The following is an 18,341-nucleotide window of genomic DNA, read 5'->3' as shown; positions in this document are numbered from 1 at the left end:
AGTAATTTGGACCATTTGATATTTATTTATTTATTTATTTGTTGTGCAAAGAAAAACCTTTTAGACAAAAAATAAAGTGAATTACCACTAAGTAATTGATTTTTTTTAGACAAATAAATTCTTGATTTTGTAATATTGTTTCGTTTAAGTCATTTTATGGTAATAATGCTGCTTAATTATTATTAATATTCTAAATTAATTTGTATATTATTAATTTTTCATTTTTATTTACTTTAAATATTTGAAAGCATCATTTATAAATATTATTATATATTTATTTGATGATCAGCATTACTATCATTTAAATTTTTTGCTATTATATTTCAAATTCGTAAATCATTATTGGTAATTTTATTATTTTATAATTAACTAAAAATAACTTCCAAATAATAAAAATATCTCTTTTACAAATTACCATACTTCTTTTTTTTTTTTTTTTACCAAAGACAGGAAGACTTTAGATCCGAGACTTCAGATTCGCGACCTCTTAGATGAGTATGGAGAGACTTATACCATTTGAGTTATAACTCATTAGCACAAATTACCATACTTCAAACAAGATTATTTTTAAGATTTTATGTATTTTTAAATATTAAATTTTAAATCAAATATACATATAAATTATATATTAAAATATAAAAAATATATAACTAATTTGATGACTGAATTTTAAGTATTCACTTAATATTTTTGCTAAAAATAATATTTCATGTAATTGTAGGTCTATAATGTTAATCAAATATATATTATTATATTATAATACATTTTAAATATGAACCCTTGATGAATGACACCAAAAATATAAGGTGTTGATTTATTGGAACAGCGATGTTGAGTTTTTCGAATGGAACATGTTAAACACATCCAACATAAATCCAACCCAACCATGGCAATTTCCAACCTGCCACTGCATCAGAGAGAGAGAGAGAGTTGAAAGGGTTAGCCGGAGTCAAACAGAATCAAAACGCTGTCGCATCAGTGTTACACTGACTCTCCTTTGCGCTCCTTCTGCAACTTCAAACTCAATCTTGCAATGCCCAACATACAAGAAGAACCCACCACCATTAACTCTGATTCAACAAAACCCCATTTTTAGAAATTGAAAAAGACTCTGTCTTTGTTATTTTCTTCTTCATCTCTCTTGTGGCAGAGCCTAACTGCTACTTTGGCTGTGTCATATTCTATTCAACTTGTCATTTTCTTTTTCTTATTTTTCTTTCCGCCCCCTTTCTTTTTTTTTTTCTTTTAATATTTTTCAATTTAAAAATCGTTCTTTTGTTGGTGGGTTTCGTCAACCGAAGAATCTGAAGCGTTGCGAGAGAGAGAGAGTTATAGAAAAATATAGAACAGGTAGATAGAGAAATAGGGAGAGTGTCACACTCACACCAAAGTTTGAAGATTCAACAGCCTTATTTTGCGACTGAGGTAAGAGTTTTCATATCTTTCTGTTATTTTCCTATTGGAAAGTGGAAGTTAAGATTTTTTCAGAGAGAGAGAGAGGGAGAGAGAGGGAGAGAGAAAGAGAGAATAATATATTTTTTTTTCTTTAAAAAGTCTTCTTTTTTCTCCCTTCTGAATTGGCCTATTGGGTATCTGGATCCTCCATTTATGGTTACAGAATGCATACATGTCTGGATCTTTTGGTCAGCGGTGAATGATAATGATAATAAGACATGGTGGATCAGCGAAACATAGTATCGTTTATTCCCTTGTTCTTGTTGTTGTGGTTGAAGCTGTTTCATTTTGAGCTCACATTGGAGCAGCAGGTTCAGCAACTGAGTTCACCAGCTGAAAGAGCAGCACTGCTTCAACTTCGGTCCTCGCTCGGATTGAGGTCCAAGGAATGGCCAAGAAAGGCTGATCCTTGCTCAAACTGGATTGGTGTAAGGTGCCAGAATGGTAGAGTTGTTGGGATCAACATCTCTGGCTTTAGGAGAACCAGAATTGGTCGGCGAAATCCACAGTTTTCTGTAGAAGCCTTGGCCAATTTGACCCTCTTGCAGTCCTTCAATGCCTCCAATTTCCGGCTTCCCGGTCCTATCCCTGATTGGTTTGGCCAGAAGCTCCATTCACTTCGTGTGCTTGATCTTCGGTCTTGCTTCATAACCGGTGTTATTCCGCCTGGTGTTGGGAATTTAACCAACCTGACTAGCCTCTATCTGTCTGATAACAATCTAACTGGTGTGCTTCCTAATAGTCTTGGTCAACTCTCAGTACTTTCAGTTCTTGATCTCTCCAAGAATTTTATTAATGGATCCTTGCCAACATGGTTTTCATCTCTTGGGAATCTTTCTTCCCTTGACATCTCGGCTAATCATCTATCCGGGTCAATTCCCCCTGGCATTGGGACACTATCTAAGTTGCAATTCTTAGTGCTGAGACAGAACAATTTCACTGGTGCTTTACCTGTAGAGCTTTGGTCTCTGCCACAACTGAGCTTCCTCGATGTCTCCAGCAATAACTTCACTAGCCGGCTTCCAAATTCTAGTTCCATTGCTAATGCTACTGTTGGGCAGCTCAATATTTCCCATAACATGTTTTATGGAGGCCTTACTACTATGCTTAGAAGGTTTAGTTCTGTTGATCTGTCAGGCAATTATTTTGAAGGCAATGTTCTGGACTTCATGGTTAATGCATCTATAGGTAGGAATTGCCTCCGAAATGTGACAGGGCAGAGGACATTAGCAGAATGTGCATCATTTTATGCTGCAAGGGGCCTCGCTTTTGATAATTTTGGACGTCCGAATTCAACGGGAGATTCTGCAGGAAAGGCTTCCGGAATGAGCAATAAAACTAAAATTTTAATTGGAGCAATCTCAGGTGGGGTTGGTTTATTTGTGCTGCTGCTGTTACTCATTCTGCTTCTGCTATGCATTCGTAAGAGGGGTAATTCAAGTCAAAGGGGGAACGGCGTGGGTCCTGCCCCAGCTGGAGGCAGTCCTCCACATCCCGGTGCTGGTTCATCAATAAAGTTCTCGAGTGTAGGAGATTCATTTTCATATCATGAACTACTTCAGGCTACAAGTGATTTCAGTGATGCAAGTCTTATTAAACATGGTCACAGTGGGGACCTCTTTAATGGTGTTTTGGAAAGTGGCATTCCTGTAGTAATCAAAAGGATTGACATCCGATCAACTCAGAAGGATGCTTACTTGTCGGAATTGGATTTTTTCAATAAGGTTTCTCATCCGAGATTTGTTCCCTTGTTGGGTCACTGCTTAGAGACTGAGAATGAAAAGTTTCTCATTTATAAAGCTATGCCAAATGGGGACTTGTCGAATTGCTTGCACTACAAAAAGACGGTGTCTGAAGATGATAAATTGAAGTCACTGGACTGGATAACAAGGTTAAAAATTGCTACTGGAGCAGCAGAGGCCCTGGCTTATCTACATCATGAATGTAATCCACCAATTGTTCATAGGTATGTCCAGACTCCCATCTTGCTAAGAATAGATGATCCTTGTGCTTGTCTATTGTGAAACTTCATATGATGTATGGTTGAAATTTTCCGTTTTTTCTGTAAATTCTTGTCTTTATTGTTAGTTTGTTGAATATGTTGCAAATTGTAAACGCTTGTAATGAAAACTCACCTAATTCTTGTAGAGATGTCCAAGCAAGCAGTATACTTTTAGAAGATAAATACGAAGTTCGGTTAGGGAGTCTAAGTGAAGCATGCCCTCAAGATGGGGATACTCAACAAAGCAAAATTACCCGGTTGCTACGGTTGCCCCAGTAAGTACTCCACTAACAATTGTATCTGATAAATACCATGAACATGATCTGACAGGTCTTTGAGAATTCATTTTGCATTGCATTATTGTGCTTTCTTTGACTATTCTTTATTCTGTTTATTGGTGGAAGATGCATATGTTTTGAAGAAGTTGATTTATTTGAGTTAAGTATTTGAAAATTGCAATGCGTCCTTTGTGTGCTAGATTTTCTAATAATTGTAACTAATTTGTTTGCATAATCCATTTTATCATAAGGAAAAGAAAGTTGTTTCATAATTCACGGTTTAAAACTTAATCAGTAAAGTCTTGGTATGTCAGTTATGGACCCTGTGGACCCATCTCTTTTGCATCTTCAATTAAACTAGGCTTGGTATATATCAGCATAGGATTATGCTGGTGTAGTACTAGTACACATAATGTACATTAGCATGTGGTTGAAATCCGCATTAGACTGCGATCTCTAGTTCCTTATGCATTTTCTTCTTGAAATTTTAATGTTTTTGAGCTTTGTCTATTGGGTGTAGTTATATTGCTTTAGCTTATTCAGAGTTGATTCCTTTAAAACATCAATTGCCTGTAGAAACTTACGGGCAGTAAGACCTTGGAATCTGTTCACATTTTGAGTACCGAAGTGTTGTCTTGGGAAATAAGTTGTGATGCAGTTGGATTATCTTATTATTGAATTATCATATAGTAGTTTTTTGTTCTTTCTTTCCTTTTTCTTTTGTCTCTACTAACATGCATTTGATTTGCATCAAGTTTTTTGACAAGTCATATCTTCCAAATGCATATTTTTGTAATAGAATAATATTTATCTAATGTTTGGTTTTCCATTTTTATGTGTCAGGTCTTCTGAACAAGGCACATCTGGTAAGTACAAATTCAACTTTACTTTCGGCAGTCGTTTTTATAGTTCCATGTCTTGACTTTCGATTGTATATCACACTTGCATAGTACCTCTTTCAAGTATCAACCTCCCCTTTTGACTGCATTGTGAGGGATTGTGGCAACATATAATTTGGTCTAGCAGAAATATCATGTTATATGGTAATCTAAATTGGTTTCAAGTGGCATTTTTTTGGGCAATAGCTGTGAAAGATACATTGTTATGTCATGTGGAAAAAAAAGAGAAAAAAAAAAATCTGGGCACATCTCATTGTCATTGCTACTTCTCTTAGGCTGAAAGTGGTTATAATTTGATGAATTTTATCTCCTTTGAAAACAGGTTCATCAACATCGGTTTGTGCCTATGACGTGTATTGTTTTGGGAAAGTTTTACTTGAGCTGGTGACTGGCAAGCTGGGAATCAGTGCAGCCAGTGATGCCGAAGCGAAGGAATGGCTGGAGCAGATTCTACCTTGCATTACTATTTATGACAAGGAGCGTATAACAAAAATAGTGGATCCATCTCTTATCGTTGATGACGAGGATTTATTAGAGGAAGTGTGGGCAGTGGCCATTGTTGCCAGGACTTGCCTAAATCCTAAACCTTCAAGAAGACCCCAAATGAGACATGTTCTTCGGGCTTTAGAAAACCCTTTTAAAGTTGTAAGGGAAGAAAATTCCAGTTCTGCTCGGCTTAGATCAACTTCATCGAGAGGCTCATGGAACGCTACATTGTTTGGTAGTTGGCGTCAGAGTTCATCCGATGTAGCAGTAATTCCAGCAGCCTCTAGTACAAGAATAGAAAGAGAGAGTAGTTTAAAGCATTCGGGAACTACCGGCTCGGAGATTAGCCTCCAAAATGTTGGTGGTGATATGTCATCCATATCTCCAGAACCATCTGGAGTTGAAGGCCTGAAGTCTTGAATATTGGTGATGATATATCAGGCTTTCCATTTGTGTTTCTGTTCACTAATACCACTTGCTCTTATTGATTTTGAGCATTGCATTTGGTATTGGAAGGTGCATATTGTATATTTCTAAGGTCAAAGTTGCATTCATATCCCTTGAACTTTGTCACTTTTCAAAGGGGATTGGGTTGTTTTTCATTTTCAGTGGTTATCAGAGTAATTTGGTGGACAGATAGAGAGATATGGAGAGCCAGAAGGAGGATGAATGCCATGGTAGATAATGCATATTTTTTATTGCTTGTTTTGGATAGAAACAAGCCACCATTTTTCCCCTCCCACTTGTAATTGATTTTTGATTTTTTTAACCCATTGTCTCTGTTCCTATCTTAGAATATAAATTCATTTGTTATCCAACACTTAAGAGTTAGAGTAATGTTAGGGAGTCAATTATTTTCAACCAATATTAGTTATTTTTTAAAAATTATTATATTTATCTTAAGTTTTAGACTCCAAATTATAAATTCGTAATTCTAAATTTTAAATTATAAATTCAGAATTTTAAATCTTTTAAAAAATAAGAATTTTTATAATTAAAAATTGTCTAATATTAGCTAGCTAAAATTTAGTATCATATATACTCCACTTATCTCAGAAAAAGAGACAGCATAAAAACAATGCTATAGTGATTCTGTTGGCCTTGTGCCAATATGTTGCTTATTGACTTTATAGCATTGACAATAGCTTTGTCTGGAATCATCTGAATACTTGTTTTCTTCCGGTATTACAACTTTATAATGAAAAAATGATGGATTCTTTCCCACATCTCTTTATTGGTTTTGCTTTATGAAATTTTCAATTTAATATAAACAGAAAATATTGTTTGCACAATTTATAAGGAAGCTAAAAAGTTTATCATGTCATAGTTCTATAAAACAGTTGAGAGGGGGAAAAAAAATTATTGAACAGAGAGGAAAAAAGGTCCCACCGAGATTTGAACTCGGGTTACTGGATTCAGAGTCCAATGTCCTGACCACTAGACCATGGGACCGAGATGTTCCAAGGTTCTTACTTTTTTATATTAGGGTTGTATATTTGAGATATTTTGTTCCGATTCCTGTTCTTCGTTAATCAGGAACTAACGAAATTTCGAACCTGAGCTGCAACTGTTAACTCTTATCCACTGCGAATTCCAATCACCATCTTCACCGAATCAATTACAAAAAAGATGCTATTTTTGTGTCAAAAATGCAACCTTTACCTTCTTCCATTCTCCTCTGTACCATTCAAATCAAAGTCCATCTGCAACCAAACTTCAACTTCCACCATTCTCAACTGCCATAACCCACATTCCCAAGATGCCCCAGATGAACATCATCACAGCCCCGTTCACCGTAAACACAATTCCAAATCCACAAACTTTCTCCTTCAGAACCTTTCCCAGAACAACCAGAATCAGCAGCAACTCACTGCTTCCCAAAAGATTGAACTTGAAGAACACCCCATCATGCCCCACCAAGAAAAGGTGAAACTTTTGGAACTTTCCCTTGTTAGGAAGAGGACCCCTCAGTTCCCTGGTTCCATCTATGTTCAGTCCCCAAGTGACTCTGATGTGGGTTCTTCTCTTCCACCTATAAGAAACCTTTTTCAATCAAGTGTTGACAATGATGGTGATGGTGGTGGTGGTGGTGGTGATGGCCATGTTGATGAAGAAGAGGAGGAGATGATAATGCGTGCAGTTGAGATTCGTAGGAAGGTGACTTTGGAGATTTTCAAAGAAGCCATGATGAAGGAGGGCAGGTTTGGAATCACTTACACTACTAACTTGGCTAATAGGCTGCAAGGTTTCCTTGACTATGTTATGATTGAAGCTGCTAGCTTGAAGAGGATGCCAGAATATTATAACTCTAGTTTCAATTTGCGCTCCAAAGCCGTCATTGAGGACTCCCAGGTTGTGCCACTTATCAGGTAAGGATTACTTGGATTGAAGCTAAGATGTTTGTTTTTTTGTTTCTGTGGAATGAAGTAATAACTTCATATGGTTAGGTAGATTTACTTGTATTAGTTATATTTCTTAATTCTTAATTTTAGTATGTCTTATGTTTGGAATTGAAAATGTTTGTGGTTATAGTAAATTTTGGAGGCTGCTGATTGGATTGTACTTGTGTTTTTTAGATGGTTGAAGCATAATGAACTATCATATCCCCAGATATCAAAGCTCATTTTGTTGTCAAGAGGAAGAATTGATTTGATAAGGGACCGTGTCCAGTGGTTGAAGTCGAATCATGTGAAAGGGGAGTTCCTTGGGGTTGCACTTGTTAAGGGTGGTGAGAATATTTTGCACCGCAGCTATAAGGAACTTGACGAGATTGTAGAGTATCTGGTGTCCAATGGAGTTAGGAGAGACTGGGTGGGTTATGTCATTAGTCGATGTCCTCAATTGTTGTCGTACAGCTTAGAAGAAGTGAAGACTCGTGTGGCGTTCTATGTCGACATGGGTATGAATGAGAAGGATTTTGGCACAATGGTTTTTGATTTCCCCAGAGCACTTGGTTACTTAACTATGGAAGAAATGAACCAAAAGGTACAGTAGTTTGATATGCAATGGTTTCTGATATATAGACATTATAAATTGATTCTTGAGTTGTAATTTTCAGGTTAATTACTTGAAAGAATTTGGGCTTAAAAATGAGGATGTTGGCAAGTTGCTAGCATTTAGGCCACAATTGATGGGTTGTAGCATTGAAGAACAATGGAAACCTCTTGTTAAGTATTTCTACTATTATGGAATCACTAAAGATGGCATGAGGAGAATGCTTACCCTTAAACCAATGGTCTTTTGTACCGATTTGAAGTTGAATATTGTTCCAAAGGTACCCTTAAACGAATTTGTACTAACGTAATCAGCAGTTTCTGTAAGACTTTTGTACCAGCATATTTGCTGATGAGGTTGCTAACAATATGGTACCTATTATATTATCAAGGTAAAATTTTTTCAGGACATAGGGGTTAGAGATGATGCAGTTGGCAACATGCTTGTGAAGTTTCCTACTCTACTCACTTACAGCCTCAACAAGAAGATTAGGCCAGTGGTTTGTCCTTCTATTCCCCAACTATGATAAAAATGTTTATATTATCAGTAACCATTTTCATATCTTCTTACAGTTATAGCCAAATACACAAATGAATAATTAGGAATCCAAATTTGTGTGAGAAGGGATACTTATGTCCTTGGTGTCATATAGTACTATATACTCTATGCTACTTCCGTCCATTAACAAGTGTTAGATTGACAAACTTGATATCCTGCTTTTTGGATATACCAATTCTGTCAATTCGACACTTATTAATGGACAGAAAGAATTGAAATAAATAATTATATGTGAATAAGATGATTCATCTAGAGACATGTATTGACTCATCTGCTGAAATTCAATGTGATGAAGGTTATATTCTTGATGACCAAAGCTGGAGTAACTGAGAAAGATATTGCCAAGGTTGTAGCTCTGGGACCTGAGCTCTTGGGATGCAGCATTGTACAAAAGCTTGAAGTAAATGTTAAATATTTTTTGTCTCTTGGCATACACGTCCGGCAGCTAGGCGAGATGGTTGCTGATTTCCCATTGCTGCTCAGATACAATCCCGATGTCCTTCGGCCTAAGTATGTTTATCTGCGGCGAACCATGATCCGACCTTTGCAAGATATCATCGAGTTTCCAAGGTATCATCACATAATGATACTTTGATCATAGATTACTTTTAAAGAATATTGCATAGTTTTCTTCGATTATCTATTTATCTACCTCCTATGTTGTTTTCAGGTTTTTCAGCTATTCTCTTGAAGGGCGAATTATCCCAAGACACAAGGTTCTTGTGGAGAATCAGCTTAATATTAAGCTGAGATACATGCTGGCTAGCAGTGACGTACAATTCAATAAACTGGTCAATGATCTCATCAGAAAGCGCAAAAAATTTCAGTCTGGTGTTGCCGGCGATGAGGAGGAAGAGACTCAATCCAGCGAAGAGGAGGAAGAGACTCAATCCGAGGCTGTTATTCCAGTGGATACTACTACTAAACTCCAAACATAAAATTAAAATTGATGACTGTATGGAGAGCAAAATGGTGTCATTGTTGTGAGTCAGATTAATATAGTAATTTCACTTGCAAGTATTTGCAATAAGATCATATTTTTCTGTTCAACGGTTGATATGCTAACAAAATGAAGCTTGTAATCTATCATTCACTGTCTTGTATATATACAGAATTAAACTCAACATTGCTTCAAGGTATATGCTCTTGATATACTTTGAAATGTGCATGTTGCACCACTCAATTGTTGTTTTCTTGCTTCTTTCATGTATATACTTTGTTGATTTTCAGAGGATGCAATCATGATTACAACTTGACAATTGCTTGTAAAATTCCTTGATTTGATCCCTTGTACATTAATATCCACAATGAAATTTATAAATTGTATAAGTGAAGTCTATGTAAGCTTTATCAATGAGTAGAAACGTTGTAACAAGGCCATTGATGCTAAAAATTCAGTGTTTTATATGAAAATAATAGTAACAAAACATAGCTGAAAAATAAAAAATGCTAATGCCATAACTTTCCAACACCAGAATTCTTCATAAGAGATCTAACTATTCTTACAGTTAATATTTGACCACAAAACTTCTTTCACTTTCTTTCAACAAATGACAAGAAATTCAATGGAAAAATGAATTGTTCTAGTTAATTCCAAGACGACAAATTGAATTTTTCTTTATGAGGCCAAGATCCACCTGCATCAAACATGAAACATACATGGTTTTATGACAATATCACTTGTAAAACTTAAAAAAAAAAAGTTGTTGCACGGGACCATATATTTGGTATAACTTAACAATACCTTGGGACCAAAGAGATCTCTGATGTTATCGATCCCATATAGTATCATCGTTGGCCTGTTTCCAGAGACAAAAGAACTTGTCAAAATCAATTTTGAATGAAGTTCAGTAGTTAGTTAATATGTTGTACTAAAATTCCTAGTGTTTTATTAGATTCAAACAGAAAATGAGTACCGAAACAGAAGAATTCATAGTAACTTTAACAAATGGATTTTCTATATTCTCAGCAATCAATCATGATGGTGTTCTCAAATTTTTCTCACCTTTCAAGGGACAGGCCCCAGGCAATAACTTGGACATCTTCTGGAAGTCCCATCGGCCGCAACATTTCAGGTCTGAACATGCCAGAATTTCCTACCTCTACCCATTTTTTAAAGCCTTCATGATAACTGTTAGGATTTGACCATGTTAATTCTCAGCACCAGGATAAGGAGATGCCAAATATTAAAAGAAGTATTCACCTGAAAATCTCCATGCTTGGTTCAGTATATGGATTGTAAGCAGGCTTGAACTTCAATTTGGTCATGCCTGATCTCAATAACAATGAAATTAATATGTTTTAGCTAGGAACATCAACAGTTTAACTATGCTACTAATGACCATATTTATCCAACATGACTGTGGGTCATAGAGAACATTACAATTGTAAATTGTTACGACATAAGAAAGTATTACCTAAGTGTGAGAAGAAATCATGTAGTACTCCTATTAAGTCACAAAGAGTGAGTCCTCGATCACATACAAGGCCTGAAAAAAAATGATGCTAGAAATGTTGGAATCATTTTGACAAATTTGAATCCCAAGATAAACAAAAACACAATTTAGAAGCAATCTGTAGTCTATTCCTTTGCCCCTTTTTTTTTAAAAAAAAAATTGCAGGACTTCAAGAGAGATAAATATCAAAGGTGTTTGTTTCATAAGGATGACAATGAATAATTTCAAAGAATTAAAACTTTTACCTTCAATCTGATGGAACTCAGCAAGATGTGTTCGATCAACTGCTTCGTTTCTGAAGACACGATCAATGGAGAAATATTTTTTGGGAGCAAATGGCTTCTGCTAAGACATTAAAACGAAGAGAAACAAAATTATATGATGCAGTCTATGTTTCAGTCCTTGAACATGGAAACATAATCACTTATTCTTGGGGAATAATCATTAAAGATGAATAAAAAACACAAACAAGTATACAATGCACACAAAAACAGACATACATATTCATATACATTACTTAGAAAATTCAATCTGCAATCATGAGGAAGAACAATAGCAGGAAGATGAATGGCACGTAAGATCACATGACATAATGATGTACACAAAGAAGAACCTGATAAGAAAAAATTGAGTTCAGACACAAATGGACACCTGCGCTAGTTGGTAAAGCATCCTCGAGGAAACAGCAGTTGTGTGCGTTCGCAGGAGGTTTTTGTTTGCTTCCTCTCTTTTCCAATCATATACATATCTACCAAGGAACAAGTTGTAAGGTTTTCCACAACATATTGGAACTTATATGTCTTGCAACAAATATCCTAAGTGTGCTCAAGGCGATACATACCCCCTAGACTCATAACCACCAGTTTCATGAATTTGCTTCACCCTCTCAACATAATCTTCAGGCAGTCTCTTTGTAGTTGAAGGAGCTGCAGATGTATGAGCCATGTTTACTCATAATGAAGCATGGAATGAGAGAATAGAATGTATAAAATTGTAGTTTCACTAACCGTCCAAAAAGAAGGTGTCATGTGAATCACGAGCTGGGTGTTGTTGGGGCTGGAACAACGCATCAAAGTTCCAGAAGCTGCAAATTATAACAATTAGATGTAAAGAGCAAAATGTTGCTGCTACATGCTATAATACACATGATGTGTACAATCTGTTGAACAGGGAAGGATATTCATAAGGAAACAACAGTTACCTGCTCTCAACAAAATTATTAGTTGGCATCTCCTCAAAACTGCAGCATCAGATTAGATCATAAAATGTTATACTTGAAAGTTGAAGACAAAAGTTGAACCAAAGAAGACATCAGCTTCCACAAAACAAAGATAGGACTCACCCCATGCAGAGGAAAATCTGTTTCAGTTGAGCCCGTACCTAAACATAGAGAAAAATTTCATCAGATGACCCAATTGTGCTTTCCAAATTTTTCTATCCAAATTTTTCTAGTAACACTTATAAATTCCGTAAAGATTGAACACGATTTTGTGCAGAGTCTGAGTATACACCAAATACCACGTTCCCTTTTAGCATTGATCATGTAAATAATGACAACAAAGTATAACATAGGCAAGGCAAGGATCTTATAGGGAAAGCACCATAATAAAATCACAATACAATGTATGCACGTAGTATAGTGCACACATGCATATATATAAAACCACTAAAATAAATGCATAAAAAGGCACTATACAAGGCATGTTTTGATCACCATCAAGTTTCTTAGCAAAACTCTATATCAATCCTCAAATTTAAATATCTAAAAATACAATACGTTTTCCTGCAAATGTAATTATGGATATTCAAATTGTCAGCAATAATAACAGACAATTCTTTTTTTCCTAATAAATATCAAGGGGAATGTAGTATTTTATGGGGCATGAGTGAAAGGAGAAGGAGAAAAGGTTCCTTGCCTTCAGCAATGGATGAAGATGGCCACCCTCAAGAGGAGCACCTTTAGCACTGTAATTGTACTCTTTGAACTCCAATTCTTTCCACTCACCACTGACATAAAGAATACAAAAAGGCAAGTTCATGAGATTGGGTTTTAATGCACTAAAATGTCCAAATAAAGTTGACGATTTAATGCAGAGGTTTTAAGTAAGCCCCATTTTTGTACATATTTGGACTACAAATAAAATACCTCTGAAAATTTTCCCGAGTCAAATCAGTCACAACCTGCTTTCTTTTGGGGGCATAATTAGGACCTTTTCTCACTGAGTAGCCCTTCCATGTTCTAGATCATAATATATTAATAAGAATTTCAACAAGAAAAGAATAGTCAAGTCATTCACTGCATGATCAGTATATATTCAAAATTCTTCATCACAACCAACAGAAATTATTATTACTGTGGAACAATAAGCTTTCGTGCTTTGAGTGCTTTGATATCATCTGAACCAATGCCCTGCATTTACCACATGGCAAGATTCTTAGAGATACACAATTTTCAAATGGGAAACTTGTAAAGCAAACAAAAGACTGACAAAGAAAGATCAACATAAGGAGATGGAAAAGGCAAAAAGTAATAATCCACCCAAAGAATTAAACGTCAACAGGAATTGATGAAAATGTTTCCCCAATACCCACAAAGCAACATGAAGTTGCATGTCATAACTAAAGAGACATGAAACACCTCAAATCATCGCTTCCCAACCCAAAATGTTGACCATATAGTTGGATATATCTCAACATTTCATCTCCTCAATTTCATCAAGATACTTCAGAATCCAAAAAGAAAAGGAAAAAAAAAAACTGCAGCAACCACTCTCCCAATCCAAGAAGGGGGAAACAAAGGAAAGGATCTCAGGATGTTGTGCAATTGAATTCAAACTAGTATTTACCTGTCCCTGCTGTATTTGAAGAAGCAGGCCTTTGACTTTGTCATCCACATTTTGAACCTGCAGGAATAAATTGGCTCATAAAATGTTTCATAACATGCAAAGTTACTCCCATTTCAAAGGACTGAGCAAGTATACAACTGTCCGAACACCAACAGAATAATTTCAATTACATGCATATGCACACAAAACAGAATTCTGAAAATAGAACTGAAAAATTAAAGAAAGAAGCATGGAGACACACTTTGTTAGTTGAGCAAAATAAGGCTTCAGACAGAGAGAGTGAGGGGTTCCAAAACCAAAACTCTAATGGCTTTAGTCACATATGGACTGAGCTCCAAGAGAGAGAGAGAGAGAGAGAGAGGCAAAACAATGAATTTGTTGCAACTCTAAATTCTCAATATATAACATTTGCAACCAAAATAGGATGCCATTCAACATACAGCCTCCTCCGTCGCCTCAAACCCTGTCCTCGCAACTCGACACTTCCGGGCAGAGTTAGATGAATGGAATGGCTTTTACCTTTCTAGTTACAAGTTGCTTGCCCATCTCCACCCATTTGTTCTTTGCAGCCTGAGCACAACCTATCTTGAAGACAGATGGATCTAACTTTTTCTGCAACCACAAAACACTTCCTTTTTAGTTCTCCCAACCAAAATTCTTCGCTACAAAAGGATAACAACTCAATACAAATATCCAAATAAAAGAAAACAAAAAAAAAAAAAAAACACTTCAGATTCATAGTATGTGTCAGCAGCAAAATTTCTAACACCATTTCTAGCAGAAATTAAGATAGAGTAACCTGAAGTTCATCTTTAGGGATACCCTCTGGTGGAATAGCATTGAAGAGTTGAAATTCAGGTGATCCAGTTGCAGTGTAAGTCTTCCCTTCATCCGTGAGAACCCAAGTTTCTCTCTTTATGTCCTGAAACTCACTCCAAACGTGTCAGAAGAACATTCTAGAAAGTTCCATCGGAGAATGGGAACAGAAAGAGTTACCTCAGCATCGACGTATCGAAAACCGTGGAGGCTCTTAATCACATTGACGATTTCGTTATGGTCGATGTTTCTCTCAGCTGCAAATTCACCCGAATCCTTAATCTCCTCGTTGTGTTGGAGGTATCCCAGAATCGCCTCTTCCGCCATTTTCAACGAGACACACTCCTTCGTTTGCGCCACCACCGGAAAGTTAAGTAAGATAGGTTTCAATCTGAGTTTGGAAGAAAAACGGGTCGGACTTAAATGACCCGAATTGTTTGGGTTTGGGCTAGCCGTTGGCCCAATTACGGTTTTTGTACGGAATTTTTCTGATTTAGGGTTTAAGGGTTTGATAGGAACAAGAAGAAAAAGCTTAGCAGTGTGCTATGGCTTCCACAATGCTGTGTAAATCAGCTGTGAGAGTGGCATCAAGGACGCTCGCGAATCGTTCTAGAAGCTTCGCTCAGAGATCTTCAACTCCGTTTATGGTTTCTTCGCCTTCTTCAACTCATATTCCTCGTGCTTCAAGGTACAATTGCAACACTGCGCTTCCCCGTGTTTCTTTTGCTTTCAAGTTTCAATTTTGTTCCTTTATTACAGTAAGATGAGCTCAAAATGTGTTTTTTTTTTTTTTTTGGAATAATTTTGAATTAAAAAGCTCTCATTTTGGTGGGGTTAAGTTGTGTTAATTATGATGGTGTGGTTTTGAAGGGTTCTGTCTGTTATTGGAAGCTTAGAGTCTTTGATGCCACTTCACAGTGCTATTGCAAATGCAAGACTCACTTCCAATATTGCTGTTGATTCCAGCTGCTGGAGCTTGCTTTCTAGAGGTACCTACTTTAAAAAAAAAAAGAATGTTTCTTTTTTGGTTTTGCTTGTTATGAGAGGTTGGAATGGAACTAAGTGTAGTTTTTCATGCATTCTTAAATGTGTTAGTTATTATCTCATTATATATGTCATCATATGAATCTGCAATGATTGAATGGATGTGCATCGAATTATCTATTTCTGTTTGCACAATGCTGGTATATTGTGATTGATCTTTTGATGGTAAGAAGAAACAGAATCACTATTATGATTGAGGTTTTTCTTTTTTTTTTTGGTGGAAAATCGATTTTTGCATTGTGGGGTTGAGCTTTGTGTTGGAATGGAGTGCACATTTATGCCGGTTTTGTATTTGGTATGTGATGGAATGTTATCCATTTCGTATTTTGATAGCTTTTAGTACATGGAATATGCAATTAATAGAAATCATAATTATGAATTGTGAAGAATATGGTCGTTCAAGTACAAATGTTCAAACTCCATAGATTTTACTCTCTTAAAAATTCTTGCTTGAATAGTTGTTGGTGCTTATTGTATTTGTTTACTCTTAACACTATCTTGTCAATGGACAAGAAAGGATTCAACGTCATCATGTTCTGTTATCTATTAGGATTACATTTGATGTTAGCAAAACAGTCTGAAATTTTAGACTACCTTGGTTGGTATGAACATAGATAAATTGAATCGAATACATACACATATATGGGGTGCCTAGGCCATGAATAAGAAGTTCTATCCCTTCTTAGCATTCTGAATTTCCATTATTTGTGGGAATTAATCAAACTATACATGTAGGGGATCCAAGCTTCTAGGTTAGGCTTTCTTTTTTTTATATAGCCGAAAACTTGTTTTTCCCTTTTCTTTTTTTCGGAAAGAATTAAGTTATCTTATAAAATTTATACAAGTATGTGAAAACTGATTTTTTTTTTAACCTTAAGAAAACTCATATTTACTAGTGAAATAGATACCTACCATGCAAAAACCCCCATAGTAATAGTAACACAATTAGATGGGAGTCCAGCTTTAGTAATTGCCTTTTGTCTTCTTCATTCTCATCCTGACATGTTCTTTTACTTTGTTGTATAGGACTTGAAAAAACATTGTGACAGACCCTGCTGGATCCATTCAAGATGAAAGCTAAAAAGTGAGGGTAAAAAAAAAGGAGAGAATTTGTAGGTTTTCTTTTCTAAATATTGAAAGTTGAAAGTTTGGCCATTGTATTATGCTGCAAGTGCAGACTCTGTACAATTGAATTTTCTTGTTTCCCTGATAATTAATACATGACCAATGTGCTTATAGTGTCATTTTGTCCTTCAAATTCTTTTCTTGAATGGATTTGGAAGGACTACCAATAAGAGATGTAAGTTTTTCCATACATGCTCAAATGATCTCATAACATTTATGTTGTTTGCATTTTGTTCTCATTGAAACCTTCCTTCAATGTTTTATGTGTCTGTTTTTGTGTTAATGATTTGAAGGGGATGCATTACTGAGGTCAAACATAATCACCTATGCTTTTTTTAAAACTTATTTGGGCTGATTGTAATTTTATATTTTCCATTGATGTGTATGCTAGACTTTGCAGTGCCTCGGTGACAAAGGCTAAACTAAAAGGATTCCATCATTTCAATCTTCTCTCCCTTCTCTATGGAGCATCACAATCTAGTTTAACAAAATCATATTATTCCTTCTATCTATTCTCATTTCCATGTGACAAGTTTTATGAATTATTTGTGGAACTTTTATTCTTTTAAGGGGGAGTAAGTTTGATTACTTGTCAGTCTCTTTCTTTTAATTGTTCTTTATACTTTATAGGATAACTCCCTTGTTTCTTTGTCATATATATGCTGTTAATTATGGCCTTAGCTGGTGTGTTTAGATGATTGTTGGTTTTTCTCAAGAGAATGTAAGGTCAACATTTTTAGCGTAAAAAGAAGAGAGAGTTGGCTAGTATCAATTTAATTGTAAGGCAAAAATAAATAAAAAGTATTCCTCACTTAGCTTTTCTCATTAATAGTAAAAAAAAATGGATGAAGTTTTAGTTTAGTACCTAAGTTTTTGGGTGAAGTTAATATATTTATGTATCAATTAAAGTAAAAGATTTAAAATTTTTACTAATGATAATCTTAATACGAGGTCAAAGTACTAAAATTTTGCCGCAAGAAACCCAAAAGTAATGTGATTAGGTTATTTTTAATACAATAATATTAAGGTGATATATAAAATGATCTTATATAATATAATATTAGAGAGTTATTAAAATTTTTTATTTTGTCATTTTTTTTAGTTATTAATTTAATTTTTTAATTTAATAATTCAGCAATATATTTTAATTTATATTCTTAAACGTTAATAATTAATTGACGGTTTAAAATAATAAATTTTAATAATTATTAAATATTTTATATATTTAAAATTATATAATTTAACAATAATGAATAAATATTAAATAAAATTATTTTAAAATCTTTAAACTAATTTTTTATTGTCTTGCAAACATTAATATTTTAATATAATATGACAATGAATTGGATAATTCCTACTTTGAGCAAGAATAATTGAATAAA

The 18,341-nt window shown here is 35.1% G+C and overlaps 4 protein-coding genes and 1 non-coding gene across 9 annotated transcripts; 3 read left to right on the top strand and 2 right to left on the bottom strand.

Annotated features, from left to right (window-relative positions):
* The first annotated feature begins 882 nt into the window (after positions 1–882).
* LOC107628885 (Leucine-rich repeat protein kinase family protein) lies at positions 883–5,889 on the top strand. 2 transcript variants are annotated; one of them, XM_088509618.1, is made up of 5 exons: positions 883–1,425; positions 1,619–3,421; positions 3,604–3,732; positions 4,579–4,601; positions 4,957–5,889. In XM_088509618.1, exons 2-5 carry the CDS (start codon positions 1,674–1,676, stop codon positions 5,538–5,540), a joined length of 2,484 nt encoding a protein of 827 aa, XP_088365744.1. In that variant the 5' UTR covers positions 883–1,425; positions 1,619–1,673; the 3' UTR covers positions 5,541–5,889. The 2 variants fall into 2 exon arrangements, with proteins under 2 accessions (XP_088365744.1, XP_016186996.2); XM_016331510.3 differs by having other exon boundaries at positions 926–3,421.
* A 611-nt stretch (positions 5,890–6,500) lies between these two features.
* On the bottom strand, positions 6,501–6,572 carry TRNAQ-CUG (transfer RNA glutamine (anticodon CUG)). The gene has a single exon. It is a non-coding gene; the product is annotated as a tRNA-Gln (tRNA).
* Positions 6,573–6,627: 55 nt separating this feature from the next.
* EMB2219 (Mitochondrial transcription termination factor family protein) lies at positions 6,628–9,855 on the top strand. Of its 2 annotated transcripts, none has more exons than XM_016331513.3 (6): positions 6,628–7,489; positions 7,697–8,105; positions 8,179–8,394; positions 8,506–8,613; positions 8,968–9,242; positions 9,343–9,855. In XM_016331513.3, exons 1-6 carry the CDS (start codon positions 6,750–6,752, stop codon positions 9,608–9,610), a joined length of 2,016 nt encoding a protein of 671 aa, XP_016186999.1. In that variant the 5' UTR covers positions 6,628–6,749; the 3' UTR covers positions 9,611–9,855. The 2 variants fall into 2 exon arrangements, with proteins under 2 accessions (XP_016186999.1, XP_016187000.1); XM_016331514.3 differs by having other exon boundaries at positions 6,659–7,489; positions 8,521–8,613.
* A 197-nt stretch (positions 9,856–10,052) lies between these two features.
* Positions 10,053–15,177, bottom strand: LOC107628887 (phenylalanyl-tRNA synthetase, putative / phenylalanine-tRNA ligase). Its single transcript, XM_016331515.3, has 18 exons — positions 14,971–15,177; positions 14,774–14,896; positions 14,494–14,586; positions 13,975–14,031; positions 13,483–13,538; positions 13,275–13,367; positions 13,045–13,135; positions 12,471–12,508; positions 12,330–12,368; positions 12,136–12,212; positions 11,970–12,054; positions 11,780–11,876; positions 11,374–11,470; positions 11,090–11,161; positions 10,876–10,942; positions 10,678–10,803; positions 10,417–10,471; positions 10,053–10,309 (listed from the first exon to the last, which is right to left on the bottom strand). Exons 1-18 carry the CDS (start codon positions 15,115–15,117, stop codon positions 10,256–10,258), a joined length of 1,467 nt encoding a protein of 488 aa, XP_016187001.1. The 5' UTR covers positions 15,118–15,177; the 3' UTR covers positions 10,053–10,255.
* A 158-nt stretch (positions 15,178–15,335) lies between these two features.
* Positions 15,336–17,508, top strand: LOC107628888 (envelope glycoprotein). Of its 3 annotated transcripts, XM_088509619.1 has the most exons (4): positions 15,336–15,478; positions 15,661–15,779; positions 16,861–16,918; positions 17,351–17,475. In XM_088509619.1, exons 1-3 carry the CDS (start codon positions 15,336–15,338, stop codon positions 16,878–16,880), a joined length of 282 nt encoding a protein of 93 aa, XP_088365745.1. In that variant the 3' UTR covers positions 16,881–16,918; positions 17,351–17,475. The 3 variants fall into 3 exon arrangements, with proteins under 3 accessions (XP_088365745.1, XP_016187003.1, XP_016187002.1); XM_016331517.3 differs by lacking the exon at positions 16,861–16,918 and having other exon boundaries at positions 17,351–17,508; XM_016331516.2 differs by lacking the exon at positions 17,351–17,475 and having other exon boundaries at positions 16,861–17,078.
* Positions 17,509–18,341: the final 833 nt, after the last annotated feature.

The sequence above is a fragment of the Arachis ipaensis genome, chromosome B3 (genome assembly GCF_059453495.1).
Source record: "Arachis ipaensis isolate K30076 ecotype BB chromosome B3, ASM5945349v1, whole genome shotgun sequence".
NCBI classification, from domain to species: Eukaryota; Viridiplantae; Streptophyta; class Magnoliopsida; order Fabales; family Fabaceae; genus Arachis; species Arachis ipaensis.
The sequence above is the reverse complement of the archived record's forward strand: the minus strand, read 5'-3'. Positions and strand labels throughout refer to the sequence as shown.